The 10,830-nt window shown below is 40.9% G+C and overlaps 2 protein-coding genes across 2 annotated transcripts; one reads left to right on the top strand and one right to left on the bottom strand.

Annotated features, from left to right (window-relative positions):
* Positions 1–1,368: 1,368 nt before the first annotated feature.
* CSUI_001220 (smc n terminal domain-containing protein) lies at positions 1,369–3,762 on the bottom strand (the record flags this gene model as incomplete). Its single annotated transcript, XM_068061426.1, has 2 exons — positions 1,369–2,499; positions 3,360–3,762. Coding segments are annotated over 2 exons (1,077 nt in total), but the record flags the coding sequence as incomplete, so codon positions are not given.
* A 1,134-nt stretch (positions 3,763–4,896) lies between these two features.
* CSUI_001219 (xrn 5 -3 exonuclease amine-terminal protein) lies at positions 4,897–10,611 on the top strand (the record flags this gene model as incomplete). Its single annotated transcript, XM_068061425.1, has 5 exons — positions 4,897–4,947; positions 5,646–5,772; positions 6,957–7,488; positions 8,452–9,246; positions 10,090–10,611. Coding segments are annotated over exons 2-5 (1,935 nt in total), but the record flags the coding sequence as incomplete, so codon positions are not given.
* Between the last annotated feature and the right edge of the window lie 219 nt (positions 10,612–10,830).

Genomic DNA, 10,830 nt, shown 5'->3' with positions numbered 1-10,830 from the left:
AAGAAACCTTTCTTTTTCTAGATCAAGTTAAATAGTGTAAGTTAGAGGAAGAAATCGACGAAAGCAACTGACCGACGAACGATCTTCCATTCTTCTTCAAGAACCCTGAGAAGTTCACCTCCAGAAGGAAATCTAACAAATGTGTAGAGGGTGAGAGCGCATAGTCCAACAATAAGCTAGCCGAATTGCAAGAGTCACGTGTGATATGACTTTTTAGTAGTTGAAGTCGCGATCTACAGGAGACACAAGTGAGCAGTGTACATACACCCGAGGTCATTTGAATTCCAGTGTACATACACTCGAAGGGCATCCACACTTCCCCCCGTGTACATACACTCCAAAGATGATACTTGCTTTTCATCTAGGAAAGAAGAGAACTAACCGAATGACGGAAGCGCGTCATTGCAAAAAGGAATCCTCGAACCAGAGATTCTTCAAAAGGGATTCCAATATTCATTAGTGCATGCTTTTCTACGTCTGAAAGTCTACTGAAGGTTTTCATTCTATCTACCAGATCGTTCTTCACCTTGACGTAGTACTACGTGAACCTCCTTAGGTGAGGTGTATGTACACCCCAGAGAATGCTGACGCGAGGATGGGTAAGCTAAAACAATGGAACGAACAAAGAAATAACCATCTTCTTATCAACTGACTAGACTTGCATGCCTATACAGATATGTGTATATATATATAGAGAGAGAGACTATCTCGTGAGAGGTCGATGTGCCGAGGGATTCTCCTCTCTTTCATTTTTTCCGTATACATCCTCGACTTCCTACAAGAAAGATTCCTAGATGGACAGAGTGAAAGCTACAAACAAAAGAAGTAAGAAAATGATGCGAGTGAGTTTAGGGTCTTGGGAAGTAAGCTGAGGTTCTAGTTGCAGGTATAGCCAGGCGAAATAGAGAAGATCTCTTCTCGCCTATGATAGACATAAGCTTTTCTGGTCTTCATTGTTTCTAATAAGAAAAAAAGTTTCGCATACGAATGACAACAAACACGGTCAACATAACTCCCCACACCCTCTCATCTCCTTCTCCGCATATAAGCCGACAGAGAAGGAAAAAAGTCAGTCGGTCAGTAATCCCTCTGGTCTCTGGGATGCTATCTTGTACGCTTCATTGAAAAGAATTCATTCACACAGTCCCTACTGTCACATGTATATATATATATGTACATCTGTATATGTTATATATATGTAGAGATACAGATAGATACAATTATGTGTCCGGCTATGTGTATATGCATATATATATATATATATATGAATAGAGATAGCCAGTTTCTTTCCATATATGTTTAAGCCCGAGTATAGGAGAACTGCCATGTAGACTAATATGAACATAGAGAGATGTAAATAAATAAAGAGAGAGAATTTCGGTTTATATAAGTGTAGTTGCAAGTAAATTACATGACAGATGCATAGGCACTGATCGCATTTTCTTTGTTTAAGACATAGATTGATATCCACGCATGTGTACATACACCGGAAAGAGGACTTGTGTAGAGGAGAAGAGGTCTTTTTAGGTGTATATACACTCCACGCGAATACTTTGAAAACCCAATCTTTCGGGTGTTTTCTTCTTTCTCTCCTCCTTCCACCATTTCTCTCGATCTTTTCGTTTATTCTCCTATTCTGGTTCTTTCATTACTTCTACCAATTTCATTGATCCCCCTACATCTGTTCATCTTAACTCTATCTCTCGTCTATCTCTTCCTCTCATCTTTATCGCCCCGCTTTCCCTCGTCTCTTTTCACTGTGTTGTTGAGGTGTATATACAGACCCCCCACGTCCCGAGTATCTATCTATCTATCAATCTTTCTTTAATCTATGTATCTACCTATAATTCTTCCTGCTCCTCGTACTCCTTTATCGTTTTTCTTTCTTTCTTCCTCCACCTCTCGTTGTATCTCTTTGATTTGTTCTGCACTTAAGATATATTTCCTTCTTTCTTCAGACATCCCATTTCTGCTTCTTCCTTTTCCTCTTCTCTCCTCTTCATCTTCTTGAATCTCCCCCGTTGAAGAAGAAGAAAGGAGGCTATCCCCCCTAGCTAACGAATCGACTATTGTGGGTCTGATAGCATAAATATCGATGAGACCTCTCGATTCTCCATCTCGATTGTGCCTCTTCATAAAATGCATATGAAGCCCATTGAAAGGAAAGTGCACAGTTATCTTAGAGAAATCTGTATCCGGTACCAAATGAGGGGTTAACAAGATATACTGCACACCTCGTCTTCCTCTATGCTTATCAAGAGAAAAAGAAGAAGGCTTCTTCGTCTTCTGTGTGCTCTGACTTCGATTGGCTCCTTTGATCGATTTATTTCCTTCTTCTTCTTCTTCTACTTGTTCCTGCTCTTCTTCTTCCTCCTCTTCTCGCTCGCCTTGCCAGCCCTCCGCGACGCGTGTGAGGAGAGTGAATAAGTGCCGCTCTCTCTCGCTGTCGAGTCCCTGGTTGATCTCATCTAAAACTCTAAACCCTTCACTTGAAAAGGCCTACGAGGTGGGATAGAAGAGAGAGAGAGAGAAGAAGAAGAAGAAGAAGAAGAAAGACAGAAGAAAGAAGGTGTCACTGTGTGAGGGAGTATGAGACGCAGACATCGAGGTGTAGAGACACTTCACAACTCACGGGGAAAGAGCAAATGCTGTCATAGACACGCATGAATAGAGAGGGTAAAGATAAATACATAGATCAAACATAGATACATGGATCAAAGATAGGTAGATAGATAGATACAGAGAGGTTTACATACGTGTATACACCTTTGCATGTGGATGTATATCGTCGCTATAGCCGTCAGAGAAAGAAAGAGAGAGAGATGGATATGATAAGATACAGCTCCACCGATTGAGTGAATGAAGCCTTCCGCTACCAATACACATACGCCTACCTATGAAACGCGCAATTTACATCCATCCATTTCTACCTATCTTTAATCTATCACCTATCTTTAATCTATCTATCTATCTTTAATCCATCTAACTCTAATCTATCTCTCTCTCTCTATATATATATATATCTGTATATATATGTATATGTATATATGTATACTTATGTGTACGGGCATGTACATGTGGACGTATCTCTCTGTCTCCGCGTGTCGAAACGTATATATGATATAGGAAGGCAAACTATACGGCTTCTTCCCAGATATGTGTGAAGGCCCAACTGAAGCTATAAGAATCTTTGTCTAATCTCTTGAAGAAGAAAAAGAAGAGAAGTCTCCATGTTGCCTTCTCTCTTTCTTTCAGGAGATGTGTGCGTCAAGGAAGAGAAAGATGTATGCTTCTACAAGTCGCCTTTCTATTTCCTTCATCTCTGTCCTATCTTAAGTCTATTTCTTATTCTCGTTTACTTGAACTGCAAGAAGATAGAGGATTGTGCAGAGAGACCTCTCTCCTCCTGAATGGCGACTGCTCAAAGGCCTAGGGGGTTGGCCCTTGTAAAACGACACTCGAATCTGCAACTCCAGCGATCGAATACTCGGCGATGCAACTGCAGAAGAAGAAGAAGAAGAAGAAGAAGAAGAAGAAGAGGAAGAAGAAGAGGAAGAAGAAGAAGAGGAAGAAGAAGAAGAAGAAGAGGAAGAAGAAGAAGAGGAAGAAGAAGAAGAAGAAGAGGAAGAGGAAGAAGTAGAAGAGGAAGAGGAAGGATCGTAAAGTTTGACGAGTCCGGTAGCGTGGGGGTGGATGAAGCGCAAGAAGAGACCAAAGCGCTTGCTGACTGTATTGATAATGAAAGACACTCGTCGATGCCACCTAAAGAAAGGAAGCAAAGAAAATGAAAGAACGAAGGAGGTCTCTTGGGCTCCTTCTTTATATTCTTTGTCGGTGCTTCGGTCCTTCTCTTTCTTGACGGTTTCCGATCATCTCTCTTCTATCAATTCCAAATCTCGATTCCTCCTCACATCTATGCAACATATACTATACACCTATCTGTACACATATGAATATATATATATATGTATACTTATGAACGTCTATGCATGCATGTATGCGTAGTGGTAGATAGATAGTAGGAGGCTGTGGATTTCCTTGCTGGTAGTGCATCTCCAGGGATGATCTTCACGTCCTCTCTGTAGGAGTTCTATGCATAGAAAGAAAGAAAGAAAAGACGTTCGATAAGTATAGATAGATAAATAGATAGATTAAAGACAGATAGGTAGATAGATAGATTAAGGATAGATAGATTAAAGATAGATGTATCTCTATAGACATGTCTAGACAACTCCTATGTGTACTGACGGTGTATCTACCGACCTACCGACCTACCGACTTATCTATCTACCTATCTACCTACCTATCTATCTACCTATCTATCTACCTATCTATCTATCTATCTACCTATCTACCTGCCTACCTATCTACCTATCTACCTACCTACCTGCCTACCTATCTGCGTACCGACCTACCTGCCTGGCTGCCTGCCTTCTCCCTTCCTTCCCTCTTTCAGACTTCCTAACTCATTGATAGAAGAGGAAGAAGCAGAAGAAGAAAGAAGGTTTGTATTCTCTTGCTGTGTTTGAATGATGTAGAGAGAGCTGCTGAGTAAGAGAGAGTATAGAGATGATATAAGAGCAACAGAAAAGATATAGTGAATGACTAAGGAACTCCAGAAGGAAAAGAAGAAGAAGGGGGGGGGTAAGGCGAGAACGAGAGAGAGAGAGAGAAGGAAAGAAAAGAGAAGATAAAACAGGGAAGACGTTTCTTGATCAGGGAAAATGGTATCTTCTGTGATGGGGATGTTGCATGCAAACTTATCATGTTTCTCCAGTCTTTTGAAGATAGTAACCCAAGTCGATGAGACATCTTTTCGTCCATCCAATTCCCTGTTTCTTTCTCTTCTTAACTTTCTTGCCCTTTTGTGGGTTACTGCTTCTTCCTTTCTTTCAGCCTTGTATTCTCTCCGTGAACTTCTCGCTGCTTTAGAGCAGAAGTTCCCTAGTAAGTCTTCTTTCTCTCCGTCATGGGGAAAAAAGTCTCTGTTCTTTCATTTCGTCCATATGCATCTGAGGTGTATAGACACCTCCTCCTCTATTCTGGGCAAGCTACAAAGAAGAAGAACGGAAGATCGTGTATATGTCTCTCGCTTTTTCCGCTCTTTTCTTGTTTGCTTCACAAGGTGATCGCTAGGATATCTTTCTCTTGAAGAAAGAGAGAGAGGCTGGCGGCTTCTTTTCGTCTTTTCTCCTCTTTACTTCACTCAAATGAAGAGTCTTCTCCTCCTGCGTTGTCAGGAGACACACTCGTCTCTTCTACGTTTATGTATGTATCTATATTAGTATGGTATCAGTTCACATAGTTGCCAGTCTCCCGTCTACCATGAAGTCAAAGTCCTGTCTGTCTGTCTCTCTCTCTTTCATCTTTCCCTCCTTTCTACCAGAGGAGCTAACTTTCTCTTTTCTTTATAGTTATGCCAGCAGGATTCTCTTCGTCCTCTTCTTCGGATTCTTTTTGTCTATGTAGAGACATGGGCTTACTTCTCCGTTGTTTGCTTGTCTCTCCTTTTGACTTTCCTAGTTATTTTCTCTCTATTCTCGTCTCCTTGCTCTCTGCTTCTCTTTCTCTCACCTTTCATCCTCTTCTTTTCATTCTCTCTTTCCTTCTTCTTCTGCTTCTGCTTCTTGTTTCTTTCTTGTTAGGTCGTTCTCATTTAGTGAGGAATGATTTAGCTCTGCTATGTATGATGAATGGAAATGACTATCTCCCTAAGCTCGGAGGCTTTACATTCAGTCGCTACTTTGACGCATACACCTCGGTACGTCAAAGGTGAGAAGACCGACCCCCTAGGTATGAAAGTGTTTCTTCTTCTTCTTCTTCACTCTTTCTTTCTTTCCTTCTTTCTTTCTTTCTTCTGTTTATTCCAAACTTTTCCTTCTTTCTTCTTCATTTAGGTTTCACTCTTTCTTCACGTTATAGCGTTCATATAGAGACGTATAGAGAGATAGACAGCAGTCGATACATAGAGTAGGTAGGTGAATGTATCAATATTGACATACCTGACGACATACACACAGAGACACATACAGGGGACAATCGATGCCTAGCTGTATAGTAGAGACTACCGACCCACCTGTAGATAGGTAGATACGGAGACTAAGGATAAACCGATAGATAGATCAAAGATAGTTACGTTAGAGATAGGTGGAGAAATAGATCTAGGTTCAATGGCTTACTCCATGTATAGACTGTCATGTAGGTGCGATAGTTATACTAGAGATCTTTACTTTTCGTCTTCCTATTCTTTTTGCTTCTTTTCTGTAAGAGGAGTCAACGCTTGTTTCTTCTTCTCGCCTTTCTCGTGTTGAAAGAAGAAGAATTTCCTCATGATTGATGGAAAGAGATAGAAACCTTGACGCCTCATGTGTACAAATGGATCAAGATGACGGTGTTCTGTGCTTGATGAGGTGTATGTACACCGGGAGAGATGAGGGAGAGATGGAAAGAGGTGTTTTGCCTGTCAAGGCAGCAGTCATTCCTGTAATTTGTTTCTTCATATTTCTTTAGCATAGCTTCACCTTTCTCCTCTTAAAGGCCTCTAGTGTACATACACTCCATGATTTTCTCTCGAGGTCGGTACACCTCACGCTTATTTTCTTGTCAGGCTCAGTCAGGCAGATCAATTGAATTACCCCCTTCATGCGTAGACAACCCTCTATCTATATCAAGACATGTCTCACGTCTCTCTATCTGTATATACACATTCATACACAGCCATGTATACGTGTACATACATACAGATATCTACGGTCACACGCACACATTCAAATATAGACGTTTATTTATACGTACAAGTATCTCTACGTCCATACAGATACATACACTTGCAGTGAGAGAGTATAGATGACCTGCTTTAGCTTCGTATACCTCAGCATTCCTTCTTCATACATGCTATGTGTATTGTACGAAGTTGCATGCGTGCGATATGTGGTTTGTGTGTGATGGGCATTTAGGCCTGAATTTCTTGATTCTTCTCTTATCAATCCAGAGGCCCGTTCTTTCAATCCCTCTTTCTTTCTCGCCTTTCTGGATGAATTAGACAAGCTTTCTTCTCTTAGAGTTATAGCTCTTCAGCAGCTTCAGATCCTTCCTCCTCAATCTCGAGACCTCCCGCTTCTCTCTCCTTTAGCTATGATAAACCAACTCGTCGCTCAAAAAGCTATTGTACCACCACCTTCTTCTTCTTCTCCTCCTCTTTCTTCAACTTCTTCTCGTTCTTCTCTCTCGCCTCTTTCTTCTTCGTTATCTGTTGGGAAGAGAGAGAATGCGGACAGAAAACGGATGGATGACGACGGGGAGATGGAGACAGGAGAGACAGGAAAGGGACTTCAAGGCGATTCAAGTGACAAAGAAGAAGAAGAAGAGAAAGCGAAAGAGATAAGACAAGGAGAGAGAAGAACACAAGATATAAGCGAAGAAGAAAAAGAAGGAAAAGAAGAAGAAGAGAGAGGAGATGTTGAAGAGGACGAGGATGAGATTTTGAAGGTGAGTGTAGATCTTCCACCTTAGGAGAATGTGTGATGTATGTAATCTCTTCTTCTTTCCTCTCTTGGACTTTTCTCTCGTTCATCTCCTCCTCTTTATACACATGTGAACTCTTTCACAGTTTCTATGTACATGCATCTTCTTCTTTCTTTCCTACTTCTTCTCAGCTCATTCTATCTTTGTCTATGTCGGTTACGTTGCTGTTAAAGATATCCGTATCCATTGGAAATGTACGTATGTCTCTATCAGTGTGTACAACTCCACATGTATATATATATATATATGTAGATATTCATGTATATATATATATATATTTATGTGTGCATGTATATCTGTCTATGTATCTGAATACAAGTATGTCTCCATAGATGTTTGAGTTTTGTCTCAGCATCACCTCCCTTCGTCCAGACTCTAGAGTGGCTGTACATATATGCCTATATATATATAAATATGTATCTAGATAGACTTTGATACTTGTACATATGAGAGGGAAATATATTCATCCATATACTCATCTACGCCGTCCTAAACATCCACACCTCGTCGTCCCTTCTTTATCTGTTCACCGTCATTCTATCTATCTGTAACCTATCTTGAATCTGTCTATCTTTAATCTATATATCTATCTTTAATCTGTCTATCTATCTATCTTTAATCTATCTCTCTACCTCCAGTCTCTCTTCACTCAATCTCTCTATTTATTCGTGTATCTGTCTTCAATCTCTTTTAATCTATCTATCTATCTTTAATCTATGTATCTATATCAGGAAACATTTGTGCTCGGTGGTGCCTACACAGACATGTTACGAGTATGAAGTAGATCCATATCTAAATATATGTCTGAAACGTTTGCATGCAGTTGCTTTCCATGAGAGAAGGATAGGCAATATCGTCGACGTTTTTGTCTCTTTTTCTTCTCTCTCCTTCTCACGCCATGGTATGACGTTCATATGCTGTCTGTAGTGGCGCATGAAAGAAGGAAGTCCGAAAGGCCTCGCCGACTTCACAGCTATTCTACGAGTCCATCGCCAATCCCTACCTGCTGCTCTCCCTTCTTCTTCTTCCTCTTCTTTAAGCATATCAAGTGTTTCAACAAGAGAGAAGAGAGAAGCAGAGAGAAATCTCCCAATAGAGAAGAGCTTATCTCTTCCTTCCTCTCGAACTAAGCCTCTTATGAATCGCCCTTCTTCTTCTCCTCCTCGTCGCTCTTGTTTCTCTTCTTCGAGTCTTGAAGAAGCTCCATTCAAACAAGGAGACAAGATTTCAGATCTCTCTTGTCTTGAAGAGAGAGAACAAAAGAGAGAGAAAGAAGAAGAAGACGGCGAGTGGCTGGAGTTTGTAGGGAGAGCAAGAGATAAGAGAGGAGCGCGCCAGCAAGCAGCGCAGAAGCTTCTTGAGGACTTTTTTCCTTCTCTACATAAGCAGATCGCTTCAGTTGTCATTCATCCGCCGCTGCTCTTCTCTAAAGGAACAAGATCTGACGGAAGAGAAGAGGAAGAAGAAGAAAGAATGGGAGAAGAAGAGTTGGGAGATTCAAATGGATTAGGAAAGAGTCAGAAGATAAGAAGAGAAGAAGGCAACGATGAGGACGAAGAAGAAGAAGAAGAGAAGACAGAAGAAGAAAGGGAGATGGAGAGAGACATTGAGAAGCATTTAGAGGATGGAGAGTATTTTCGTAGTTTTATCCCTTCACTGATTCAAGCTTCATACACTCTCCTGGCTACCACTCCCTCCAATACTCTAAATAATCTATCTCTTGTACGTACACCTCAATCCATAACAAAACTCAACTCCTTTCAGACCCTTAGCGTCCCTTCCTATACGCATGTACACATGTATATAAATATATATATATATATATATTTATATACAACAAAGCTGTCCCTACTCTGCATCTACACGTGACATGTGTATATATATATATATATGCGTATACGTATATAGGGATAATTCATGCATACCTGTATACAATACAAGCGCCGTCCGATGTAAGCCTTCGGCGTGCATCCATCTAAACGCGTATACCTCTCCCTCCGTCTCTCTTCCTCTATCTCTTTCTTTCTCTCTTTCTCTACATGTCTATTGGTGTATGTAGAAGCAGGCCAAGATCGCCATGTAGGCTGTATTAGATGAGTCGAGAGCAACTCCAGCCAAGAGAATCTCAGGATTCCAATGAAGAAAAGCTTAGGGCAGTTCTCATCACAGAAGGCTCGACTGCATTTTAACACTCCTTTTCTCTATAGAAGCCTATGCATGCAGACGCAGTTGTATTTACCTAGTAAGTGCAGATCTCTCTCTATGAAATGCATATATATATATATATATAAATATAAGTGAAGTATATATGTAAAGACCCTTTGGGTATCGCCCATACAAAGACTGGCTACCGGGCTACTCCCCTCTGAGGCTTCTTTTGGCTTGTCTCTTCTTTCTCCAAGAATAGCATAGTCACTTACTATCAGGCACGAATTCTGGAAGAAAGTCTGCTTGAATTTTCATCTTCGGCCTCTCTTTTCTTCTACTCCTTTTCTTCTCTTTTTTTTTTCTTTTCCCCCATCTGTCTTTTATCCTATCCTCATTTTGCTTTCTCTTTCCTGATAGAAAGTCTTCAAAGCTCCTCCAACTCTCCTTCGGCTTATAGACGAGAACTCATCTCACACGTCGAAAGAAGAAGAGGAAGAAGAATCTCCACCTCATCGTCATAAAGGAGAACCGCATGAAGAGGAAGAAGAAGAAGAACAAGGACGGAGTGTACGTACACTCGAACTCCAGCCTAATGATGATGAGAAGGGTGGCTTGAAAGAGGATGAAGAAGATGTAAAGGAAATGAAGAAAAAGAACAACAAGAAGAAGGAAGTCACCTCAAGCCAACCCAGTGATCTGGATGAAAAGACTACCTACGCTCTCGATCATGCTGTCCCTGTGTGGCTAATGCAAGTCCTAGATCGGCCCTTCTTCATTCTCAAGAAGAAGAAGAAACAACTCCAAGAAGGAAACGATTATGACAGTGAACAAGCAGAAGAAGAAGAAAAGAAAAAGACGAAGGAGAGGGAGAAAGAAAGAGAAAAAGGAGAAGAAAGCTTTATGTCTAAAAAGCAAGAAAAGCATGCAGTCGCCATGCAGGTGAGTTGTCAAGAGGAGCCACAGATCGCGACTCTTCTTGGCTAGAAATTCATCATTCAACGCATTGCAGCGATTGAAAGGATAAAAAGTCATTTTACGGGGTTGACGCAAATGCAAAACATTCCTGAGACTCTCTCTCTCGTTCTTCAGGCACAACATACGAAAGAAGGAATGCCCTCACGCTTCTCAAAACGTTCACATATATACATACATATACAT

This window comes from Cystoisospora suis (assembly GCF_002600585.1).
Source record: "Cystoisospora suis strain Wien I chromosome Unknown contig_481, whole genome shotgun sequence".
NCBI classification, from domain to species: domain Eukaryota; phylum Apicomplexa; class Conoidasida; order Eucoccidiorida; family Sarcocystidae; genus Cystoisospora; species Cystoisospora suis.
This window is presented reverse-complemented; position numbering and strand designations above follow the sequence as displayed.